This window comes from Scophthalmus maximus, chromosome 8, assembly GCF_022379125.1.
Source record: "Scophthalmus maximus strain ysfricsl-2021 chromosome 8, ASM2237912v1, whole genome shotgun sequence".
In the NCBI taxonomy this organism is placed as follows: Eukaryota; Metazoa; Chordata; class Actinopteri; order Pleuronectiformes; family Scophthalmidae; genus Scophthalmus; species Scophthalmus maximus.
The window spans coordinates 7100038-7124900 of record NC_061522.1 but is presented as its reverse complement, the minus strand read 5'-3'; the positions used below and the strand labels follow the sequence as shown (position 1 = coordinate 7124900).

Below are 24863 nucleotides of genomic sequence, written 5' to 3'. Positions count from 1 at the left end.
AAATTACATAACATGACAGTTGGAGGAAAATTCACTTCATTGTTCTCAGTGAGATGAGGTTGGACGATGTGCATATGAAAACCAGATGGAACTGCGAGGCTGAGCTTTTTAGCCAAAGGTTTTATCTCCAGAAACTGCTGTGATTTATAGGTTTCAGCTGTGTCAGCATTCTAGGTAATTACATCCTTCTTAATCATCCAAACATAATTACATGCCACAGTTATTTCAACAAGGCACTAATGAATACACTTTAGAGTTCAGGCCTTTTTTGCTATAACCATCAGTATAGTTTCCTCCCTACCTCCTCAAACCCTATTAAGCCATTCGAGACTGTTTTTGCTATAATGATGTCCATCTGGGACACACACACACACACACACACACACACACTTTAGCAACGTTTCCATTGGAGATGTTATTGAGCGTCCCTGGTGTTGGGGAGATGAGGTGAGCTTGAACACATGGTGCCCCTCATCAAAAAGATTTATATTAATGTTTCCCCATCTGGGAGAAGTCTTACATAAGTATTATTAATCATATTATGGGACTTGAAATGAGGGTTTGATGAATTAAAGTAAGTGGCAACACAATTACAGCTTATGACAAATGTAGTGGATAAAATGTACTAAAAGTAATGGGAATTTGAAATCAATCAAATGTTTTTTAAAAATTGAGATTTTTTTTCAGCTTGACTAGAGCTTGAATGAAAACATTTGACACCTTAATATTTTAAACATTTGCGAGAGCTGAATGATGGGTGTGAGTTCTCCTTCATATCTTTATGTATGCAAATTATATTTTGCCTAAATAATAATAATAATAATAAATGTATGTAAGTAAGAATTATAGATTGCACCCACATTTCAGCTAGCTTGCTTTGCATTGCCTGAGGGTGTTTAAAGTTAATTTTTTAAACAACTGAACAAAATAATTTGACTTACTATTATTTTCTCAGCAAATAGTCACATTTAGCATTTAAAATCAGTGGGACATTTCAGGTTAGATTTCATGATGTAAACAAAAGCTAAAATAATGTTTTTTTACTCATAAAATCAAAAAAGCTTTGTGGGCTTTTCTTAAGAGCTCAATAACTGTTTCTTTTTCAGTGGGAATCAACTGCATTTTTAAAATGGACATTTTCATTGATAGGGAGGGGTCAATTATTGATATGTTTACATGAAGCTGTACAAGTGAGAGGTGAAACAGAATAATCTCCTCACTTTTAATGTCTAAGAGGTCAAAACTGTGGATACAAGTCTGAAAACCAAAGGCGCCGATGTCAGTTTCCTGTGAGCAGACGGGAGGCTCTCTGGGCAGGACAGTCCAGACGAATGACCCCATGAGAATAGTGATCCTTATCACCTCTGACAGAACCAGCCCAGCATCCTTTCTGCCAGGCCAGCACTGAACAGGAACACTCACTCCCAGTGGCTTGTCAGGATTATTCAACAGTGTACCAGAATATCACCGTATTTATTTACTTTATAGTTGCTTAAAGTTTCCTGTGCTGGATGGTCTTAAACTCGTTGTCTGCCTCTGTGAGCGTTAAAACCGTTGTCCCCTCTGGATGTACTGTATGTCAGTCAGTGTATCATGGGGCATGTGTTTTCTCACCAGTTGTTAGTAAAACACCCGCTGTGAAATCACTGAATTGGCTGTGGTCAAATATGACATTATTAATGAGCTTAAACTCAAAAAAGTTTTTATTAATAGTTGAAAATGTTCAAAAACATACCGTCTCTTAGTAAATGCGTCATCTACAGCTGCTCATGTTAAGGCTTCTTCTAAGAATTTTTTGATTAATTCAGTCTAATATCTGTGACATTAATCCTTGACGTGTCTCTGTTTCCATCTGTTAGTAGATACATCAGCCATCAGCAGCTCAGCAGGCATGTCACCATGATTGATGTATGATGTCTCTGTAACTAGCCAGCTATACTTACTAATGCTCCAAGTTGACGCTCACACCAATCACTTGAAGAGCGGAACATTAGCTTGACTGCGACACCAGCACACTGGCATATTAAATGTGGCGCTTTTTTAAGTTTTTTAAACTGAACCTTCATTTAACCAGACTTATGTTTATTTATTTTTCAACCCATGAAAAAAAATGCACATACGTTAAAGTAGGATTTGGCCGGACAGGTATTGGATGGCTTTGGCAAATGCTCTCACAATTATTAATATGTGCACTTTATTATTTAATAATAAATATTATTTAAAGATGTTTTACAGGAAGCTCCCACCATTCAAACTTTGTCTTTTTGAATAAAGCTAATATATCTATCCATGCCTATATTCAAAGAGGATGTGTCGTGTCAGCACGAAGGCTGTAGAAAAAACAAGATTATTAATCACTGCTCACACTTAGCACAGCTCTTAACGTGAATGTAAATGCAGCAGCAAAGGGCAATTCAGTCAAGAGAACTTGCTAACCACCAGCTTTTAGGCTACCACGATGTTAATTTATTGGATTGAAGATGGATGCCTGCCACTTAAACCACAAGTATAACACCAACATAACACTAAGTCTTATGGCACGGTGAATACAGTCAGATCTGATTTGAATTTGTGATTTCCTTTTAGCTGCATGTATTTGTATTTTAAATCGTGAATCAATCATTTTACTTGTGATTTGGGATATGCGCTATGCTATTTGAGGATTATATATTACCACTGACAAATTACACAACTCATGCTGAGTACATCTTGTAGCTTCTTAAGATATTCACCACAGGATTCATAATGATAAACACATCGGCCATTAGTCACAACAGCTTCTCTTTTTTAGCTCCCTTTGATAGATGATCTCTTCTTTCCTGGAACATAAATCATTCATCCATCAATCTGCCACTTTAGTCACAAACCGCCTTCAGCTGGATGACGATGGAGACTCGAGTTTCTTCGTTTGATGGTTGTACTCAAGTGCTCGACAGTACAGTATTTCCTCTGTTGGATAAAAGCAACAATTCCAGTTATAATAATTCATCTTAGAGATCAATGTTTATATGTTTGAGTCAGCTATATGCCAAGACAACCCTGTTGGCGAGGGGATTAGGTGCAAAAGCACAGGATGCATCCTCGGTGGATCACTGTAAGCAGAGAGAAAGAAAAAAAAACCATAGAAAATCATATACTGTATCTAGAGTTTAGTCATTTTAGACAAGGAAAATATTGTTTTAGATGCATCAAATTTGAATTGACAAAGTTTTACAGCTCTGTTATTTAACCAGAACAAAGAGGTCCTTATCAAACCCTTATGACAAATTTTTTTTAATCGTGACTTGATATTTTACAATTCAACCATGAACTTAATTATGAATAATTCCAAATGAAAAGGTACAATATGTCTGTGAAAGGCTCATATTGGCCGATATAATGGCCAACAGCTAAACCTGGTCTGGCTCTACTGTGTTTTTTTTTTAGTAATAAAACCTTCACATGAAAGTCACATGCACTTAAAAAATGCTTTGTCAGTTTTGGAGTAAATGTCTTCAACGTAGCAGAGAATATTCTTTTCAGCAGCAGAAAGCGTTTGGTGTTTTATTGCAATCTGTCAGTGCAACAGCCCTAAAGCAACAGCAAGTGTGTTCTTGCCATAATGTCTAAATGACTACTGAAAAAAACCCAGTTTGCTTTCGACCTGAATCACTCTCTTGGCTTCGACCGACTCAGAATTGAATTAAAAGTCTAATTCGGGGGTTTAACCCGTTAAGCCTGAAACCTGAACCTAAGTCCATTAGCTGGACACCTGACAACGTCCTGTCCATTACAATAGGAGTCCGTTCAGTTTAAGTCAGTGGGTGCTTTCTTTATTTTAGGCTGAAGGGATTTGCAAAATAATCTGTTATATACTACAACTTTTGCTGTATAAGTCGACTACTTGTAGAAATGAATTGAAAAGGCATTGGGTTTCCACTTGTTAAACTGCAAACACTCTCCCAGACCAGACTTGTCCTGATAATCTGAAAGCTCGACTTGTCGGGAGCCGTCCGTCGTGTAACCATGGTGAGCCTCTTCTCACATTTACATTTCACACAGTGGTGTCACAGTGGTGGCTAGACAAACAAACGGCTGTTTCCTACATCCATGGCTGTTCCATGAAAACTGTGTACTGCACTTTGCACAATTTGGAGAGATGCCACACGATGTCTGTTGTGGAGACATCAAGCTGACTTTGATGTCTGATCATCTGCAACTGTCATTTTAGATGTTTAAAAGCACTCGGCACCACTGCTGTTATTGAATGTATTGTTTTAAGCTGAAAGGTGTTCCTAATGTGTTGTCCACCACATTTATATCAAGGGTAAACTTAAACTTGAGAGTGTGTGTGTGTGTGTAAACTAGGCTCTGTTCAGTTATAAATCAATTATATTAAACATTTTAGAGTTTTATAAATCTTAATATAGCCTAAAAAAGTTATTGTTGTGTCCCCACCCCTCCTGTAAACCTGCCGTGACCTCCGAGTGAAATGTAAAGGAATAAGAAATATACAATCATCTCATGACATATATATTTATACCTTTTCACAAATCATCTGTGTAGAATGTTCTGTTCAAAATGACTGTTGCTCTTTGGTTTAAGGTCTATATCTTTAAATATTAGCAGTTCTTTAAATGACAATCACAACAAAGCCCCATAGATTCTATAAAAAGCTTTACTTTGCACTCCTAGAAAGTAAGCCCTCACTCAGTCACCCATAAACACACACACACACACACACACACACACACCCACACACACCCCAAACCCAAAACGCCTTCCAGCAGCAGCCTGCCATCTGCTCCACCCAAATCAAATCACAGGTCCCAGCCATCCGGCAGCCCCCTCCCAGTGAGAGACACACACACACGCACGCACGCACGCACGCACGCACGCACGCACGCACGCACGCACGCACGCACGCACGCACGCACGCACGCACGCACACACACACACACACACACACACACACACACACACACACACACACACACACACACACACACACACACACACACACACACACACAGAAGCCCCCCACTTGCCGCCACCAGGATAATTAGACCTATAACCTGGAAGGGAGGGTTAAAGTGCAGCTGTCAGGTGTGGTGTTTATGTGTTTGTGTGTGTTTGTGCGTGCGTGCGCTCATGGACGTGCATGTGTGAGCATCTTTACACAATACATCTCTGTCCACTCTCCCTCCTCAGCTCAAAGCTGCTCCTCAGACTGAATGTTAATTGTAGACGTTGGTTATCAGGGCCAGCAGAGTCAGCTGCTGCTTTTGAGAGAAAACCCCTATTTTACATGTCAAAGCTGACTGGACAGGCAGAAAATGAGATTTCCCAGTTTTTATTGTTTGATCAATGAAGTCATTAATTTGGGGGAACAGTTTACAGTCCAGTAGTCGCTAGATCTTTTTTTCTCTATGTAGAAATCATTCAGGAATAATGCAAGGAAACTGTAGAAATAGTGATAGGGAGGAGAAGCCCCATGTGATAAAACAGAAGGATTGAGTGTAAGTATTGTTAACGCTGTTGTACAGTGCATGGAAAATAAAGAAGGATCCTGAAACTCACTTGCCTTTGACAATCCTTTTCACTCAGTGACGTTATCAGGATGACAGGCAGTCTGCACATTAACCAGGGGCTAGAAACAGACGTCGGCTTACACTGCTGAGCTGCGGCTGGAATGCTCGTCTCCGAAACGGAGAGAAAATCATATTGTTTTTCGTTGAATTTATCCCCTAATAAGCTGTAGACAGAAGGATTGAGTGTTAGTACTGTACTGTACAGCTTGTAAAACGCACAGGAGCAATGCTGGTTTATTAAAGAAATTCCTGCTGTTTCAGTTACATAATAAACCGATAGATTTTTCAATTCTTATTTTTTTTTTTTCTACCTCTCGGTCCTGTCAAAGTTTTTGACTGAAATTCTTTGAGGCGAGAGCATTCGGGGCCGCTGGACGTGCACAGTGTGCACAACAAAAGCTGAAGGTCACTCACAGGTCTCGGCACCGCAGTTTTATCATGTCCCAAAGAATTTGACACCGTACTGTGAGTGGGAGCAGCAGACAGGCGAAAACTCCATCTGAAGACTAAATGCAACAGAGACAAAAACATGTTGATAGGGGAGATGTGTGTAGATATGATAGGTGGGGGAAAAAAAATCAGACCGTCCATTGTCCATGTGTGACATTTGTATTGACATTCTTCTGTCATCTGTCATGCCTGAAACATTTAGTCGATAACTTTAGCTTTCAACAAAATGGACTCAAATGTATTTTTCGCATAGAAAACACTTGAAAACAACTCTTCAGACCAGATTACAAACCGTCCTAAGAGTTGCTACCAAAGCACACATTCATTTTTAAAAGCTAGCATCATTTCCATCAGACTAGATTCAGTTTCGTACAACTTGATCTATACCTGCAAAGTTAATCACCAAAGAACTGAGAAGATGGATGGCAGGTCGAACACTTCAAAGAGCAATTACTTCTGCAAACAGGTGAATTCGCAGCAGTTTTTTAAATGATGTGTTTCTTCTTTAGAATAAATGTATCTGTTACAGAGAAACATTTCAGTATTTGTCTTATTGGCATCATTGTTTGCACCTACCAGAGTTGTGTGGGACTTGGACCAGTTACATAACCACTGTGGACAGGAATAAAAAAGTTGTTTCAGCAAATAAGATGCACTACATAAAGATCCATCCCTTAGTGAAAGTTGCCCGCAGCATCTTTATTGAATTAATTAGAAGAAATTCTAGCATTGCAGTTCACCATAGGGTCAATTCTTTAATATATTTTATCATAAAGATAGAAGCTGGAGTTCATAGTTTCTGGATTACTCAGTAATTGGGGGCATAGTCATGTATGAGGGGGAGGTGGATGTTGGTTGGCGTGACATTGATGCATCATGGCATCGCCTCAAATGACACACTCCAAATGATGATGGCCCCGTGGCCCCAATACTCTGAACCAGCCCATGTTCGCGGGGACGTGTCGATCTGTGAGCCTGGTTTAACAGTTTGAGTTTACATCTTTAATTTAAGTCTTGACTCTGCTCACCCTGTTGTCTTACTGATGGTGATGAGGATGATGAGGATGATATCTTGTCATGTACTTATTCCTGTTTCCATGTTGGTGAAACAAGCTGGCGCTTACAGGCAGATTAGCACCACCGTCTCCCTGTCTGAGTAGCTGGAGGCAAGGCCACACAAGGGCTCCGGCTGATAGTCAGACGCTTGAGCTGTTTTCAGGGGCAAGTCTGGATTAAATGCAGCCATTTAGGTCAACAGCCATGAAATTTGCATGGCCACCTATTGTTCTGTACCGTCATTAACATACAGCACCAACTGACACCGGTGCAGCGACACCACCCAACCAGGAGTCGTCACGGTGACATGCTTTTGTCTATTCTGGACGCGCAGAAGAAAGATGTAATTGACAAATTACTACTCTTAATACGTAATTATCATATAAATATATGTAGTTATTTATGTGATATATGATAATGCATTTTTATATTATGATTGCTTTTATTGATTCACTTGTATAATTGTGTTTGTCACATTAAAGTTCCACCAGTAGTTTGTTCTCTCTGTAGCATATCTGTCCATCTACCCAGGAAGAGGGATGCTTCCTCTGTTTGCTTGTCCTCTATCGAGGAGACACTGTAGTGTACAGGATGCAGAGTACGGTGGCCCTGACAGCTCAATATACTGTAACTTCAGAAAACATTGGTTGGTTGAGTTTCCATTGTGGTTGATGATGTATTTCCAGATTGTGTTTTGTCTATTTGTATGTATTCTCTTTAATTGCAGTGTGTTGATCTCTTAGGTTCCTTGTAGTAAAATTCTCCAAGACAAACTCATTAACTGTTATGTTTTGAGGCGTCAATATTGTACATTTGGGGGAAAAGAGAGAGGGGGTCTTGGACAGGTTGTATGTATCAGCAGATATTATCTGAGTTGAGGTGCTGGAACCAGTATCTGCAGAGAAAATGTTGAAATGCTGCAATTTTCCTTTATATGAATGAATTTCACTTGACTTTCAAAAAAAAAGCTTGGTATTCAAAAAAAGATCAAACCTCGTTATAACTTGGTAGATATTTGGCCTTCGTCGATAAAATCCTCCCTTCTTTGGTCTCCTTGCAGATGGCTTTGTGTGCATTCACAAGTTCTGGCATGATACCATGCACTGAGGGACAAGTAAAAGAAAAAGCCTGCAGACGACAGAGAGCTGGGGGTGTCGGGAGCGGGGGGGGATGCAGATGCAGAACGTGTAAAGGCTTCAGAAGGGGAGGGCGTCCATTGTGCGCTGTGTGCTCTCAACCACTTGTTTTTGTTCGTCCAAGCCTGGCTCACATCCACTCTCCGCAGCAGGCCCTTTACCATTCCCAACGGAGAGTTGCCATCACGATGTGGTTCGGCTGCATCCAAACCCCAGCCCACACACTGTTGTTTGTGTGCTGGAGTTTAATCATGCAAGCAAACTCTGATTGCCCCAGCAAGATTTGGCATGTCGATGGGAGGAATATTTTTTTGCGCAGGGCCGATCGTGGGATTCATGTAAGTGATCCTGACGACTGTAGCTTGCATCTGATAGTGATGGTGAAGTTTCATTTGCACACCGAACAGTGTAGCAACAGTTGCAAAGGTGCAACTTGTGGCTTAAATGTGTGGATGATTATGTTGGTGGACATTCTGGTCATTTTTTTTTTTTACCATTTACCATTTCAAATAGTACCATGAAACACTAGATGCACCTTGAGGTATTAATGCAGACTCTTACTGGAACAGCAATATTATATTTTGAGCATTTATCACCACGTAGCCAATTTAAGTGTAGTCATTTTGTTGGTTTTTAATTGGAGACTGAGGATTATGTTAGTTGGCAACAAAAGAAAGCAACATTTCATGCATCTCCTGTGCATCTCTTTTGAACCTACACAACTCTGCAAGTCTCACTTTCTTAATGAGTAAGGTGATCTCCTGAGACTCGTTTGGGGAGAAAGTTGTGTTTGCATGTTTAGGCTTATAGCCCCACTCCCTTCATTCCTTCGTACAAAGCTCTCTTGGAGTATAAAGAGCTCAGCGCTCGTGTACATCCAGACACCCTGAGGCTATGTACTGTAATGTCTCCCTTTCCGTGTGTGACTGTGACCTGGAGGAGAGGGAGAGAGACAGACAGCTGTGTAATGTGTGGTAGGCCAACCGGCCACAGGCTCGTGGGAGAAACAAATCACTGCACTGCCTCGTAGTTTCCCTAAAGTGCTCCACAAATGAAGGGAAACGGCAAATTTAAGTGTCTCAAGGTTAAATCCTTAATGAAATAATGAAATTCTGTAAATGAAAACCCAGAGAGGACATGTCCTTTCATCATGATTCTTCTTCAGTACTTTCAGGGATTGATGGTCTCTTCATTCCCCCCCCCCCCGTGTTTTTTGTTGTTGTTGTAGTTTGGGTCCGGACATTTTCTGGAGTTTGCCCTTCACATATGATGAACGCAGCAGGAGAGCGTCCGTGTCAGGCGCGTTCACACCGATAGGAAACTCCACAGCGACGCAGACCCCAGACCACAGACCCCAGACCACAGACCCCAGACCCCAGACCCCAGACCACAGACCCCAGACCCCAGACCCCAGACCCCAGACCACTGACCCCAGACCCCAGACCCCAGACTGGCGTACAGGAGGCAGGACGTGACCACGGTTCCGCTGCGGAGGGCTGTGTTTTTGTTCATAGCCATCCACATGCCTGTTCACTCGCTGTGAATCTTCCCGAGATGTTCCTGATATATTCTCACAGGGGCTCACTCTGGCCTGTTCTAGAAATTGGGGGCGGCAGAAAAAGTTGAGGTGCTGGACTTCAGAGAGTTGAAGCACGGTTAATGACCGGGTTGGCTTCAGCTCAAACATCGCCCCGACAAACTTAATGGGCATCTGCATGTTCTCAAGTAACAGTTTAAGCTTTTGTAAAGAATGCACATGTAGTCTGACATGAAAGTGTCTTCTCCTCTGTAACAGCAGGGGCTGGGTGTAGGCCGACCTTCCCCAAGGTAAGAGGCGGAGAGTTTGATCACTCTGCCTGTTATCTTTGTCTCTCCCTCAGGATGTCACGCACCCTATTTGCCTCTTGCTCATTTGGCTCAGGGTGACGAGCAGCAATGTGGGGGTCGATGATACTTCCCGATTACAGTGATCATCCCGTCAGCCGTCACAGGGAGGGCCTCCGTTTTCGCGCGTCTTCTCCAGATACACACGACTCTCTTTTCCGCTGCCCAAAATATCAAGCACCTGCTGCGGGGTGGCAGTTTGCAGCAAAGCCGCTATTTAAGCAAAAGTAAAGAAGATGTCCCCCTGAAGAACTAAAATTAAGGCTGTACCTATATTGTCCCTTTTTTTAGCGGCAGAATCAATATCTGCTTTGCCTTTCAGAGGCATTCATTTAGTGCTACTTTTAGTATTAACACTTAAAGCGATTTCTTTGGAGTCACTTTCACCCGTTCACACACGCCGTCATGCAACGCTTCAATTTATAGTGCTTCTCTATCAGTCCTCCATTCACGCATGGAATCGAACAGCCGTCGGGGGCAATTTGGAGTTCAGTGTATTGGCCGGGGATACTTTGACCGTCAAACTGGAGATGCTCAGGATCAAACCACCGACCTTCCCATCGGCCAACGACCCGCCCTACCGCTCCGAGTCACCGCCGCCCATAAATACATAATCTGTTTGCAATAAATTGGAAAAAGGGTTCAGTTTCCAAAAAGTGAAGAGGCCATCATTTCACAGACTTTGTCATTGAACATAAGTTCCCAACCGCTTGGCCTCCGTGCATTATTGCCTCTGAGAAGCCCCGGCCCATGCAGGCGCGACTCGTCTTCATTTCCCCGCATTCCCCCGGGGCGTCGCCGGCCAGCTGAACAGTACTTCATCACAGGCCACGGCAGTGCCAGCCCTGCAGGGGTGCAGGGGGTGAAAGTAAATAGAACCACGACCAGGGGCCTTCTCAACAAATATTTATAAGATCCAAAGCTCCAAGTTCCTTTTCTCTTACAATGAGCGATGGGACAAGCGTCCCGGGCAAGGGCGAGATAACTTGGCCGAGGCCTTGACTCGCATGACCTAAAGAGAAAGTCAGTTTTCGGCAAAAATGCAACACTAATTTACTTCAGGGGAGAAGAGTTGGATGAGGACAATGACACCACTCTCATATGTCAGCTACATTTTAGAGTTAGCCGGGGGACAGTGAACAGGAAATGGAGGTAAACGGCTCTGTCAGTTATACAACATCCATCCTCTTAATCTCACGAAAGCCAACTTCAGACGACATGACTAAATTATATCTTATATGTTTAATGCTTTCAAAAATGTATAAACACAACAATTTACCATTTTACAGAGGGTTATGTGTCGTGGACTATTTAACAAACAGATTCGAGAGCGGTATCCATCTCCACAGTCACCGGAAGGCAGACCAGCCTATTTCCCAAAATGTTGAACCTGCACCTTTAAGCCGTCTTCAAGGTCCTCTGACTAATTCCATCACAGTTAGTAGTGTCCCTGCCAGAAAAACAGTAAAAACACCTCTGCGGTCCCCTTGTCCCCAGTTGTCTTTAAAACAAATGACCAGCGAGCTTGATAATGTGTTGGTTGAGGTCAGAGGGTAAATGAGAAATACCATTCTCTATATCTACATGCAACAGTCTCTCAGTGTCAGAGTTTGCCGTACACCAGAGTTCATCTCTGACACGTTGGATTATCCCTGTGGGCCGTTGCCCCGGTGACTCTAACACCTGTGCCCCGACAGCAGGTTGTTAGCGATCAGCTGCCAAGTTCCAGAGTGAGAGCTGTGGTCTCAAGAACGACATCCACTCCAGCTATGTTAAACCTTCCATAATGTGCCACACCTCGTGTGGACACACTACATTGTGTGTGTGTGTGTGTGTGTGTGTGTGTGTGTGTGTGTGTGTGTGTGTGTGTGTGTGTGTGTGTGTGTGTGTGTGTGTGTGTGTGTGTGTGTGTGTGTGTGTGTGTGTGTGTGTGTGTGTGTGTGTGTGTGTGTGTGTGTGTGTGTGTGTGTGTTTTATAAGCTGTGGATATTGCATTCATGGTGCGTGAATGTGGGGCATGCAGACGTGTCATGTGAAGTGTCTTATTTATTATTGATGGATGTGTAACTGAGTTCACTGAATGATATATGTTTGGGGTGTTGTATAAAACTACTCGCTTTAAAGCGTTTTCAGTCGTCACCTCTGTTTCCTTCTGTTCTCTTTAGCCATTTTGCTTTTACGGACCAACAGTTTTTCTAATACCAGCCCCCTTGTCGCGCGCACACACACACACACACACACACACACACACACACACACACACACACACACACACACACACACACACACACACACACACACACACACACACACACACACACACACACACACACACACACACACACACACACACACACACACACACACACACACACACACACACACACACACACACACACACACACACACACACACACACACACACACACACACACACACACACACACACACACACTTTCCCCTACTGTGTCAGCCCACAATCTCCCCTAGAGGATCCATCTGCCCATCTTCAGCCCTGCTGTACTTCTCCCCTTACTCTTGTGTGTGTGTGTGTGTGTGTGTGTGTGTGTGTGTGTGTGTGTGTGTGTGTGTATGTGCGTGTGTGTGTGTGTCCATGCATGTAGACATGGCTGGCAGTGTGTGGGTGCATATGCATGTGGCAGGGGGTGGGATAATTAACAGATCTTCTTCTCCTTTGTCTTCCTACATGTCCACCTACAGCCACAAAGGGATCATTTGTGTGTGTGTGTGTGTGTGTGGGGGGGGTACAACTCACACACACACAGTTTAAAAGTTACTCCTGTTCCCATCTCCAGGGTGGTGGGTGTTAAGGGAAAAGCAACGTGAGCTGCAGAGAAAACGACGATCGCAGTGTGAGACGGAATAGAAAAAGCAAGACAAATGACCCTGCGGCACAAACGCTTTCTGTCCTGCGTTCCTCCTGTGACTCTGCACTGACTCTGCAGTATTCTGGATGTCAGGGTGTTTTGACCTCGCAATGTTGTTGTGCTCTCTGTCAATGGCAAAAAGAAACTGCTGCTGTGACTGTGAAATAAAAGAAGGGCTTGTTGGGAAGCCGTCAAGAGTGACGCCTGACCTCCAGAATATTCAGTTGGTTTTCAAAAGATCGCCTTAAAGTTAAACCACTGAACAACGAAAGAGGTCAATGAGTTTATCTGAATATCTGTTTGACCTTTCTCCTCACCCTTCTTCCTCCAGATTACCTGCCTGCAGGACTTCTTCGGAGATGATGATGTGTTCATAGCGTGCGGCCCAGAGAAGCACCGCTATGCCCAGGACGACTTTGTGTTGGATCACAGTGGTAAGGCTTCCACAGCCTTTATGACTGGTAGGCCCGACTAAGACTAACTACACATCCGTGCGTGTGTGTGTGTGTCTGTGCTGTGAGTGTATATGTATCTGTTAGCTCCAGTTTCCTTCCCCACAACTTTTTCCCCCCTCACACGTGCTTGCAACCCTCTTTTCCTTTCAGACGTTTACAGCAAGATATGGAACCTGTCTGCATAGATGAAGTGTCATTTGTCAGATAATTCTTCTAATACTTTAATCCAGATTGTTATTTTGATTGTGGAAAATAAATGTTTGTGTATTTAACTTGAGCATTAAGAAAAAGGCTTGGCGCTGTACATTTTCACACACAAGTGGTTGCATTTTTGTGCTTCTGTGAATGATGTACTGTACTGTGCGTGTTTTCCATACATGTTTCTGTCATGCACACTCTCTGTTGGGTATCTCCCCCTTATCTGAAAAACCACTGAAAGTCTGAGGACACATAGGCAGGACATGGTCTCTGTTAACCATCAGATCAGTTCACTGTCGTGTCGCAGCTTCACAGCTCTTCGGCCGAGACTGGACAACCTCACCGGGAGGAAGACGGAGTTTGTTTGAGTCACAGTCCAAAGTCTTGACATCCTGTTTAGTTTTTCTTTTTGTATATGTCGTGGTTGTTATGTCATGTTAGCTGTAACAACAGGGTGAAACATCCTAACACACACTGCGCGTACTGCTTCTGAGGATGTGTGATTGTGAATGGGTCGCACTCAGAGGTGGTTGGCCGCTTTCGTCCCACTTCCACTCTTCTGCTCCACTTTTAAGAATTAGGTCTTTGAAAGAACAAAAACAGGCACGCTGTCCTCTCTGCTGAAGGTACAGAAGATGATCTGATCTGCTCGTGCAAAAAATAGGCCCAGTGCATAAGTTGAAACATAACAAATGGCAAACGAAAGCAAAATGGAAAATCTGTATAATAGATCTTGCAAAAAGAAAGAAAAAAGAATGATATCAGTGTGATCAGAATAGGTACTCAAAGTCCTCAACTATTACAGATCAATTTAGTAATCGGTATTCTTATTGTAGCTCAAAACCTTTTTAGTACCAGCCAACATGTGACTGTAGAACCACCAAAAACTGCCAAATGTTGAAAGATGGCATAGAATGCAGGGTCAGATTAGGTTTTTGTTTAGTACACTGACCAAATATTGATTGATTTAAATCAATTTAGAATTTTTCTAGTAAACAAACCAGTTATGTTTTGCTCCGCAGCACGACGAGTGGTCAAAAACATGACAGAGAACCTTTAACTGTGGAGGAGTTTGAAAAAAAGGTTATTGGAAAGTAAAGGGGTATCATTTTGATATTAATTAAGAAAAAACAGGTTTTGATACAGTATTGATATCAAATAATCTGGAATTATAGCCTTTTGTCATGTAGTCTTAATATGATCATATTGCTCAGCCCTAACTGGACCATTACATCAGGTAATTCCTCTGTTTCTCTGAGCTCTGTTGTTTGTCGTCTCCGCCTCCAAAATCAAGTGTGACCAGCATTCATGAAATCAACCCACGTGAAGCACACGGCCAGGGTCATACTCCCGGTACAGCAGCTCGTTGGGGGACGATAGTGCCACATCGAGTGTGACGTGAGACGAAAGAACAGGTTTGCGGAGAGTGGAAGGTTAATCAATGCGACGGTGACCCTGAGCACGTTGTCTCCCCAGAATGCAGAGTGCTGAAGTCATCGTACGGCCGCTCTGCGACTCCAACCAGGACGGCTAAGAGCCCGGGACCGTGGCGACGCAGCAAGTCCCCTGGTGCGGGTAAGACACGTGACTGTGCACACACACACATTGTCTCTGACGGCTCTGCATCAGCCCCGTGAAAGAGAGAGAGAGACAGATCCCTGTATAATGTAAATGAGAGAATAAATACTCATGAATAGACAACAACAAAGATCGAGGCTGGCAAATCAATACATTATACTGTGTGCCAAGTATTTTTGTGGATGACAGGCTGAGTAATAGCCTTTTTGTTTGGCGGCGGCGCCCTGAACCCTCACCGGTTGTGATGAGTGACACAGCAATTTGTGCGCTGCATCATGCTGAGTAATTGGTGTTGGACAAGCCATTATGGCGAGTACAAGGTACATGAGGAGAGGTGGTCAGGCTGACGTGGCACTGCCAGAAGTCGGGTTGGTTGTAATATAATTTATATCTACATATCTTCTTTTTTTTTTTTTTTTTTTTAGTAAGGCGACCTTTCCACTACTCCACCACTCAGTCTCCCAACAAATCACCAGGTGAGTCACCTGCAATATCAAGTGACTCTGGTAATTAGGGTAAAGTCATTGAGAAAGAAATGAGCTTCGCATAGTCGTAAGCTTGTGTTCTTCTCTAATGAAAAAAAGCTGGTTCTGGCCACTATGTTAGTCAGGTCGGGTAGATGCAATTTAATGGAATGATTTGATTTTCTTTCTTCTTTTTTTTTTGCGGCCCTTCGAACAGACCAGATTTCACACTGAGCAGACTGTATGACTATGGACTGTATATAAAGATGGACGACGCATCTGCACTTCCTCCCGTCGTACAAGGATGTAGCTCACATATCCCGTATACGGACACTGGCATCTTGTGCTTCTGATGTCATCCGGACCCAGAGCCTGTGCGGTGAATAGAACAAAAAAAAGTCCAAGGACATGTTAAAAATAGATTTTTCCCGAAGTCGGGCAGCCGTCGCTGTGACTCCTGGCTGCGTCTTCCAAGCTGCGCCCCCGCAAAGTTTTTAAAGTTGTTTGAACCTGAAGCCTTCCCTTTCCTTTGCCCTTCTTCCTGCCCCTTGCCCTGACTCTGCCGTGAAGTGTCATCTATCTAATCTGAGACGGAGCTGCTGCTGAATCCACCGATTTAAAACCACGAACTGATTAGACTCCAATAAATCCTGCCCTCACAGGACGCCTGCGCATCGCACGCCTCTTCATCTGTAGCGGCCGAGGTCGCTCAAGGTCGAACCATCCCTGCGCCTAGTGCCATGTCGTCTAGTTAAACCGTTTCTCAAATATTGATTAGAAGAATATTCCCTTTAGTAAGGCGATGGAGCCACATAACCGGGAGACCTTTAGAAGAGAATCTCATTGTGAAAACAAAAACACGCAACTCTGTAACAGCTGAACAAAGTCACCATCTGTAAGCAGTGCAGATCTCGGCTTGGTTTATGCAGATGAGGAGACTTTGAGTTAAAGTTTGACGCATTGTGACGCAATGCCTCTGTATTTGTGCCAGAAACCGATGGAGTGGGAGGCAGGAACAGTCAGACAGTAGATGCCCTCATCCCTGAGCCCCTGCACCTCATTAAAAACTCCAAATGTGTCTCACGCAGTATGAACATGGGGACTGATAATGTAAAGGGTTAGTTATGATAAACTTATTTTGTCTCCGAGTCATGCATGGACACGTGCTCAACTAATGACCGGAGGAGTAAAGGCAGCACCAGTTTGACCACGTGGCACGTGCGTTTAAAGCTGCATGAATCGCATTCTTTGCCTGTAGGTGGCGACGTTTGCATCTCTCCATCAGGAGGTCGGAACTGCTGCCGGACACATATTACTGCTCTGAAACTAGCCCGACAGCAAATGATGCTCCCTACTGTGGGACCGTTTCCTCAATGTATTTCAGTAGTCTGTCCCGGATATTCCCTGGATGACATGGTTGCAGAAAGACCCCTATGACAAGCCGACTTTCTTGCAAGCATTTCTATCTGATCGCACTTCACCAGAACGCTCTCTCAAATCCCCTCGCTTTGTTTTCCGTCCACACAGCGAATGGAGTCTCAAGCAGCCAGATCTCAACTCCGAGGTCCACCAAGTCCTCCACCCCGTCCCCCACCAGCCCCCGAACCACCCCCAGCTTCACGGTAAGAGAGCGCATCATCACGTGCATGTCAAATACAGTAGGACAGCTGTGCTCCAACACGTTATCTACTGTGTTCAGCTTGTGTTTTATACAGTTTACGGCGTAGGTATACATTCACATAAGTCTTGAACAGTTACCCGGCAACCAGTAGATAGTCTCCGAAGGTTCCCGGTCCCAGCCAAGAAATGGTCAAGTGTCAAACTGTCACATTTACACTTTGTTTGTGCAAATTTAACACACAAGATATGATGTTAATTGTAGAGGCAGCTTCTGACTGCTGACCGCAGCTCCATATTTTAGTAAAGCCACGAGAGTAGAATCCATCCTCTCTTGAGACAACTCTTGGTGAGAAAGTGAATAAGTACAAAATGTCTAACTTTCTGCTCCAGGTGGGACTTTTGACAAGAGAATATGGCAAGATTGTAGCGACCTCTTTAATGCAACACGATGAAACAGATGTAGCCCGAAGCCCCGTTCTGCAGCTCTATGATTCATTTTGGGTCGAGTCTGAGATACTAATCTGATATATTGATGGATTCTTCTGTAAGAGGCGTGTTAGTACCAAACCACAGAGTTTTCTAGCGGCTGCGGCCAGCTGGCAAACTTCCAGGGAGCCGCCATTCCTCTCTAAGCCCAGTCAAAGACTTATCCATCCATAATTATTTGGCTGGATATGAGATTTTTATGATTTACTGACGGCTTTAAAATTCACTAGTAAAGGGGATGGGTCAAGCAGCATTTAAAAAAATATATAATAATTAACAAGGAAGCACAATGATGTCAATGTCTTTCTCTTATTCATCCTCACTATGAAAGTCACATAAAGCTGGTAGGGTAAACAAAGAGAACTTATTCATAAGAGGAGAAAGCTTTTTTTATGTAACCAGCTGTAGAGAAGACCTTAAAGCTTTTCACACCTACTTTGCTCCAAAGTCCATCGCTGTTAGACTAAATAATAGATACTAATGGTGAGGTAATGTACATTGGCACAGTGAAGTACAGAACCACTACTGTGCATAATTTAAAAGTGTTATCTTAATGCTCGAGGTTTATGGCTGACATTTCAAAAATAAAGCCATAAGATGTCAAAATGACCCGTGATTCATCATTCAGAGCGACTGTATAATAGTTTAATGTACAGTGATGATGAGTGGGTATGGAGGAGATCTATTTAAGCAGCTCTGACACCTTGTCCACTTTGAGGATAACTTACGTTAGACCGCGCTCAAATTCTGCATAGTAATATTTGTATTTTAAGATAAATGCGCAGTATCTCACCACGGCATACATTTACAGGTTGTATTTCTAGTTTAAGAAATTGTGCCTTTTAAAATTACAACTCTTCAGTACTGTGTAGCTTTTTAAATGACACGTTTTGAGTATACTGTCCATTTGCTAGTCTCGTGTGTTGTAACATCTGAAGCACTTTAATGAAAGAAAAAAAAAAGAAAAAAGCATTCGTCAAATCCACTACCAAAGTGACCCAGCAGTAATAAAGCAGCTATGTTTAATCCAATCATGTTGTTTGTGGGTGGTCTAAGGTTGCCATGGTGATTTGTCTGCTGGTCTCGTTTTAGGCCGAGCGCTCATTTCTATTTTTGTTTCTTTTTGCGTCCTGCAGATCCCTCCATCACTTCACATCTCCTCCCCCAATGTAAACGGCTCATTGAACAACCACCAAGAGCAACGCAATCACCTGAGTCCGGAGGGTACATCTCCTCTCCTCTCCTCTCCTCTCCTCTCCTCTCCTCTCCTCATGTTGTAGCACGACGAGTATCATTTACATGATTCCTCTCCTCTCTGATAAATTTACCTGATTTGACAACACTCAACATTATTGGAGGGTCTCCCTCATGTTCCGACGTGTGTGTGTGTGTGTGTGTGTGTGTGTGTGTGTGTGTGTGTGTGTGTGTGTGTGTGTGTGTGTGTGTGTGTGTGTGTGTGTGTGTGTGTGTGTGTGTGTGTGTGTGTGTGTGTGTGTGTGTGTGTGTGTGTGTGTGTGTGTGTGTGTGTGTGTGTGTGTGTGTGTGTGTGTGTGTGTGTGTGGTGTTGCTGCCTAGTTCTCTAACTGCTGCAGTCGGTGCCAGCGAGTGTGTTATGTTGTTGCCCAGCATGTGGTCCCTTAATTCAGTCTGAGAACTGGTTGACTTTCGGCCAAAGCTCCCTAAGCTCCCCTGCTTTTTTTCTTTATCGAACAGCAGAGATCGCCCGTCTCCTGTTCTAACCTTCGTCTCTCCTTAGCAGTTAATGGCAACCGATACCTTCCTGCCTCCACCATTCTGGAAAAATACCAAGTCGGGAAGGTCATCGGAGACGGCAACTTCGCCGTGGTCAAGGAGTGTGTGGAGAGGTAGGTGAACCACGCATCGAATGTTTGGCGCGCAGTCAGTCGGCAGCCGTCTCGATGAAGAGGAGCGTCACGTGTGGTCACTGCTCCGTCAGGGTGTCGTCGTCGAGACAGAGCGATCCAGTGGATTAAACCCAGTGGAGAATTCACTTCATTAGCCTTTTAATCTCTGAGTCAACACATTGCCCAGACAGACAGACAGACAGACAGAGGGGATGATGACAGGCGGCTTCATAATCGGACGCACGTTCCTGGAAAGCACCTGAACATCCACTGTGAGGCCCAGTAAACATTTTCCCTCCTCATGAAACATTCACAGAGACAATTCTCTGAATGAGACGAAAGCGTCTCAACTCGGAAATCCACTCGATAGCTTTTGTTGCCTTCAGTCGAATTTTAAATGTAGTTGAAAGGAACATAAACTGTTTATCTTGGAGTCAAGAATGAAATCCGGTGCTCATTTTGTTTTGACCTATACGCTACTTGGACCTGCTCCATAGCAACACTGGAAGGCCTTTTATATCCCATTGATCCTGCCAGAAACCCCCTCCCAGTGAAAAGCTTCGTCGCTGGCCTCCCGCGCTTTAAAGTCTCACCTTGCTGCAGGAGGAATGTGTTCCAGGACGCGTCGGTGCACTGTGGTGTCACAGGATCGCCGCTGTGGCTACAGACGTAACCGAGCACACGTCTGACCCAGCAGGGACACTGCGTGTTGCACGGAGGCGGAACTAATTTGAATCTTTGAACCGGTCCACGACAGTGATACATTGTTCCTCGGCCTGGTGTCAGATTACTGTCCCAAGTATGTGTGCTCTCAGATTCCTGTCGAGCCCTGCTCTGCATCTGCTCTGCATCTGCTCTGCATCTGCTCTGCATCTGCTCTGCATCTCTGCTCTTTGTGTGGATCTGGCTCGTGCAGCTAACGCACCTTTCCGGTGACCTCGTGGCAGTGCTCCTGCACACGGTCTGTGACTGGGGCTCTCTGTCGTGGGCTTGGTTGGAGTCACAGACAGGTTCTCTGTGGCGTCAGTGCTGTTGGGCCCTAACTGCTTCTGTTTCTGTCCAGGTCCACAGGAAAAGAGTTTGCGCTGAAGATCATCGACAAGGCCAAGTGCATCGGAAAGGTTTCACGCTGTTCTTATTATCTCATCACCTCCTTCCCCCCTTTTCTGTGGCTTCACACACGCACACACACGCACACACACACACACACACACACACACACACACACACACACACACACACACACACACACACACACACACACACACACACACACACACACACACACACACACACACACACACAGACAGTACCTCAAATTATCTTCACGCCTTTCAAACGCACACACACCACATCGCACAACCCGCGACACCAATTTAAATTCAATGGACAATCGTCAGCTTCTACGCACGGGGCACGATGGCTCGGTGTACCGTGACATGCTCGCCGTGTGTTTCCAGGAGCACCTCATTGAGAACGAAGTGGCGGTGCTGCGGAAGGTGAAACACCCCAACATCATCATGCTGGTGGAGGAGCTGGACACCGCCTCTGAGCTGTACCTGGTCATGGAGCTTGTCAAGGTGCGGGAGGAGACCAGCCCTGTGGCGGTGTCGGGGGCACGCGGCTCATTTCGCTGTGTAACCTCCGTGTGTTGATGTTGTCGCAGGGAGGGGATTTATTCGATGCCATCACCTCCTCGACCAAGTACACCGAGAGGGACGCCAGCGTCATGATCTACAACCTGGCCGGAGCCCTGAAGTACCTGCACGGCATGAACATCGTCCACAGAGACATCAAACCGGAGAACCTGCTGGTACACACCTTCACACACACGACAGCATTGTTGTTGTTTTTTTTGAAACAAATGGAACTTTTCACTGACCCGAGCGTGTTCGTCCTTCGAGGTGTTCGAATACCCGGACGGCGCCAAGTCGCTGAAGCTCGGGGACTTCGGCCTGGCCACCGTGGTGGAGGGACCGCTGCACACCGTGTGTGGCACCCCCACGTACGTCGCTCCGGAAATCATCTCGGAGTCCGGGTAAGGCGGCGGTTCTTTCGCCCAGGGCTTTAGATTTCACAAGGGGAAGACACTGGTGGACAGAGAAACTTCTTTTGGAGGGAGTTGATTTAACTGGGAACATCGATAGAGGTGAAATGTGCGTCTGCTGGGTTGGAATCAGATCAGAATTAGTTTTTGTTTTTTTTTTTGGGGGGGGGGGGTATTTTGTGTGTAAGCATGTGGAATAAAGCAACATATATTTAAATTGTGGATGGGGGGGATGCATGCCCTACATGGGCATTAGATATAGGCTTCTATACTACACAATTTATATACTACAATTTTCCTGCAGTTCTCTAATTTTTCTAAGAGTATGGACATTTTTTACATAACATAAAAGCTCTCTAACTTAGTGTCTTGCGTCATCGTAGAGCTGTTGATGGTAGAGCTGTTGATCGTAGAGCTGTTGATGGTAGAGCTGTTGATGGTAGAGCTGTTGATCGTAGAGCTGTTGATGGTAGAGCTGTTGATGGTAGAGCTGTTGATGGTAGAGCTGTTGATGGTAGAGCTGTTGATCGTAGAGCTGTTGATCGTAGAGCTGTTGATGGTAGAGCTGTTGATGGTAGAGCTGTTGATGGTAGAGCTGTTGATGGTAGAGCTGTTGATGGTAGAGCTGTTGATGGTAGAGCTGTTGATGGTAGAGCTGTTGATGGTAGAGCTGTTGATTGTAGAGCTGTTGATGGTAGAGCTGTTGATCGTAGAGCTGTTGATCGCAGAGCTGTGTGCAGCGCTCTTTGCCTGGCTCCCCAACCCTCCTTAGTAATGTCCTCAGAAAGTTTGGCGAAAAAAATCTGTCCAGTGCACTTTGCTCCCGTTTATGCGAGCAGCGCCGGGTAACAACCATGTAACTGTGTCAGCATTGTATGTTTACTGCATCGTTGCGAATCTGTGGGATATTAAGGTGCATATTATTCTCCGTCTTCTGTCGTCTCCCCGTCCGTCTTCTCTCTTTTCACAGTTACGGTCTGAAGGTGGACATCTGGGCTGCGGGGGTCATCAACTACATCCTGCTGTGCGGCTTCCCTCCGTTTAGAAGGTACTCACTTCATGCGCGTCAGGCGTCATTGCTGGAGGTTTTTCAGTGTTGAGCAATAAATATAATGTTTAGTGAAGGTGATGGATCATATGAAGAAGAGTTCAGTCAAACTATTTCTGCCATTTGTTTTTTCTTACCCAATTTTTTCTTTCTCATGCCGTTTTTAGTAAACTGTTGCTCTAACGGGTCCTTGTGGTTATTACAGTAAACAGAGAATAGAAGGCAGAATGACACATTGTGCATTTTTGTTGTTAGTGAGAGTAACTTGCAAGAGGACCTGTTTGACCAGATCCTTCTGGGGCGACTGGACTTCCCCAGTCCTTACTGGGACAACATCACCGACTCAGCCAAGGTTGGGACCACTGGCTGACTCAAACACACACACGCAGCCTGTTCATGTCACTTTGGACGATATTATATTTACTCTCATTCACTCACTCACTGTAACTGTTATCTTACTCCAATGAGGAGAGCGACCCCACGGTTACTCATGGAGACACACCCACAGAGAATGACCCTGCTCTACTGTTTTCGGCTTATTGTTTTGGTGTCATGGCCCGCGACTGTGCCGTGTCAGTGCAGTCAGCGTTGTTCTCGTCCACAGCCGTTTTCAGCAACAACAACAAAAAAATAGCTCATTACCTGTCCAGCTCCCAACGGTGGGACAGAGAACGTTTGCTAACGTTTAACACAGTGGGAGTGTTCGTGAGAGCCATCGGGGGGTTTTGGAGACCACGACAAAGTTAATGTGAATATTGTAGCTACATTCGTCAGGTAGTCACAAACAGAACTCCGCGTGTATGAATGTGGCTCAGTGGCTGTTGAATGCGTCAATGACAGATTAATGCAGCTTAAAGCCAAAGTTACTTAAAGTTACAAAGAAACTTAAGACAAAACAATTTTGTGTCACGTAATATGTGTAACACGATTTCCCACTACAATCCTACGAGAGCCACACAAGCCAATAAAAAAATCAGACCGTTAACTTTGATATCGTTTCATTTCAGGAGCTGATTGGAAAAATGCTGCAGGTCAACGTCGAGGCTCGATACACGGCACAAGATGTCCTCTCCCACTCATGGGTCACGGTACTGTGTAACACTGTTCGTGTGTATTTGCATGTACAGTGCTGTGCAAACGCTTTAGGCACTTTGGATGTTTAGATCCACCGCACAAGGCAGGGAGAGGTGTCGGACGGGTCTCTGATTCAGCCTGCAGCTTGACACACTAGACCCTGATATACTGTATATGGATAGAGCCAAGCTGAGCTCCCCCCAAGGGAACTTTAGACGTGGCCTCGACACTGATGGTGTCGGGGAGGTGGAGGGGCGAGGCTGCGGGTGGAACCACCTGCAACGACAGCAGAGAAATCAGTTTAAATGTTCTTCTGCCAAGATGATGATGACTGCATGGTCGGAAAGACGTGCACAAATCACTGGACAATAGCAGAGGGGTGCAGCCGGCTGACAGTCGGGGTCCTGTTTGAACTTCTCCCACAAGCTTCACAGAGTCACAAGGAGCCACATTTAGAAAATGATAATCTTGATCGGGACGTCACGGAGTCAGTCTGGCTCCGCACGGAGAGACGGACACAGAAGAACTGTGGCGGCTTCTTGGGACAACTTACCTGCCAAGTTCCTTAGTAGAGAGGTCGTCCACGAACCGAAGGGTCGGTGGCTCGATCCCTTATTCCGCCAGGCAGCAGTAGCGTCCTTGGCTAAGACACTTAACCTGGGTGAATGTGACTTGAAGTGTAAAAGTGCTTTGAAATGTGTGTGTTTTCTGTCTAGAGAAACCACTGTGCACGTAACATGTCTCTCTCTCTGTGTGTGTGTGTGTGTGTGTGTGTGTGTGTGTGTGTGTGTGTGTGTGTGTGTGTGTGTGTGTGTGTGTGTGTGTGTGTGTGTGTGTGTGTGTGTGTGTGTGTGTGTGTGTGTGTGTGTGTGTGTGTGTGTGTGTGTGTGTGTGTGTGTGTGTGTGTGTGTGTGTGTAGGACGATGCAGTCATGGAGAACAACATGATGATGGAGGTGTCAGGTAAACTGAAGACGCACTTTAACACTGCGCCAAAGCACAACAACACCACAGCCGGTGTGTCGATCATCATGGTGAGTACCTG

General features: G+C 44.6%; 1 protein-coding gene across 12 annotated transcripts in view; it reads left to right on the top strand.

The window, feature by feature from the left end:
- The window catches only part of dclk2a (doublecortin-like kinase 2a), a 36210-nt gene that overhangs the window by 5576 nt on the left and 5771 nt on the right, over positions 1-24863 (top strand). For 3 of the 12 annotated variants that reach the window (XR_004794326.2, XM_035637813.2, XM_035637824.2), the window contains exons 3-16: positions 13316-13445; positions 15114-15212; positions 15641-15691; positions 17207-17301; positions 18922-19009; positions 19542-19650; positions 20714-20771; positions 21111-21230; positions 21317-21463; positions 21555-21688; positions 22668-22745; positions 23001-23097; positions 23753-23833; positions 24739-24852. Coding sequence is in view for 11 of the 12 variants with exons in the window: in XM_035637813.2 (XP_035493706.2) it covers positions 13316-13445; positions 15114-15212; positions 15641-15691; positions 17207-17301; positions 18922-19009; positions 19542-19650; positions 20714-20771; positions 21111-21230; positions 21317-21463; positions 21555-21688; positions 22668-22745; positions 23001-23097; positions 23753-23833; positions 24739-24852 (1401 nt within the window). In the remaining variant the exon portion in view is untranslated. The remainder of the gene's footprint in view (positions 1-13315; positions 13446-15113; positions 15213-15640; positions 15692-17206; positions 17302-18921; positions 19010-19541; positions 19651-20713; positions 20772-21110; positions 21231-21316; positions 21464-21554; positions 21689-22667; positions 22746-23000; positions 23098-23752; positions 23834-24738; positions 24853-24863) is intronic. The other 9 variants (XM_035637816.2, XM_035637815.2, XM_035637814.2 and 6 more) reach the window with 9 other exon arrangements.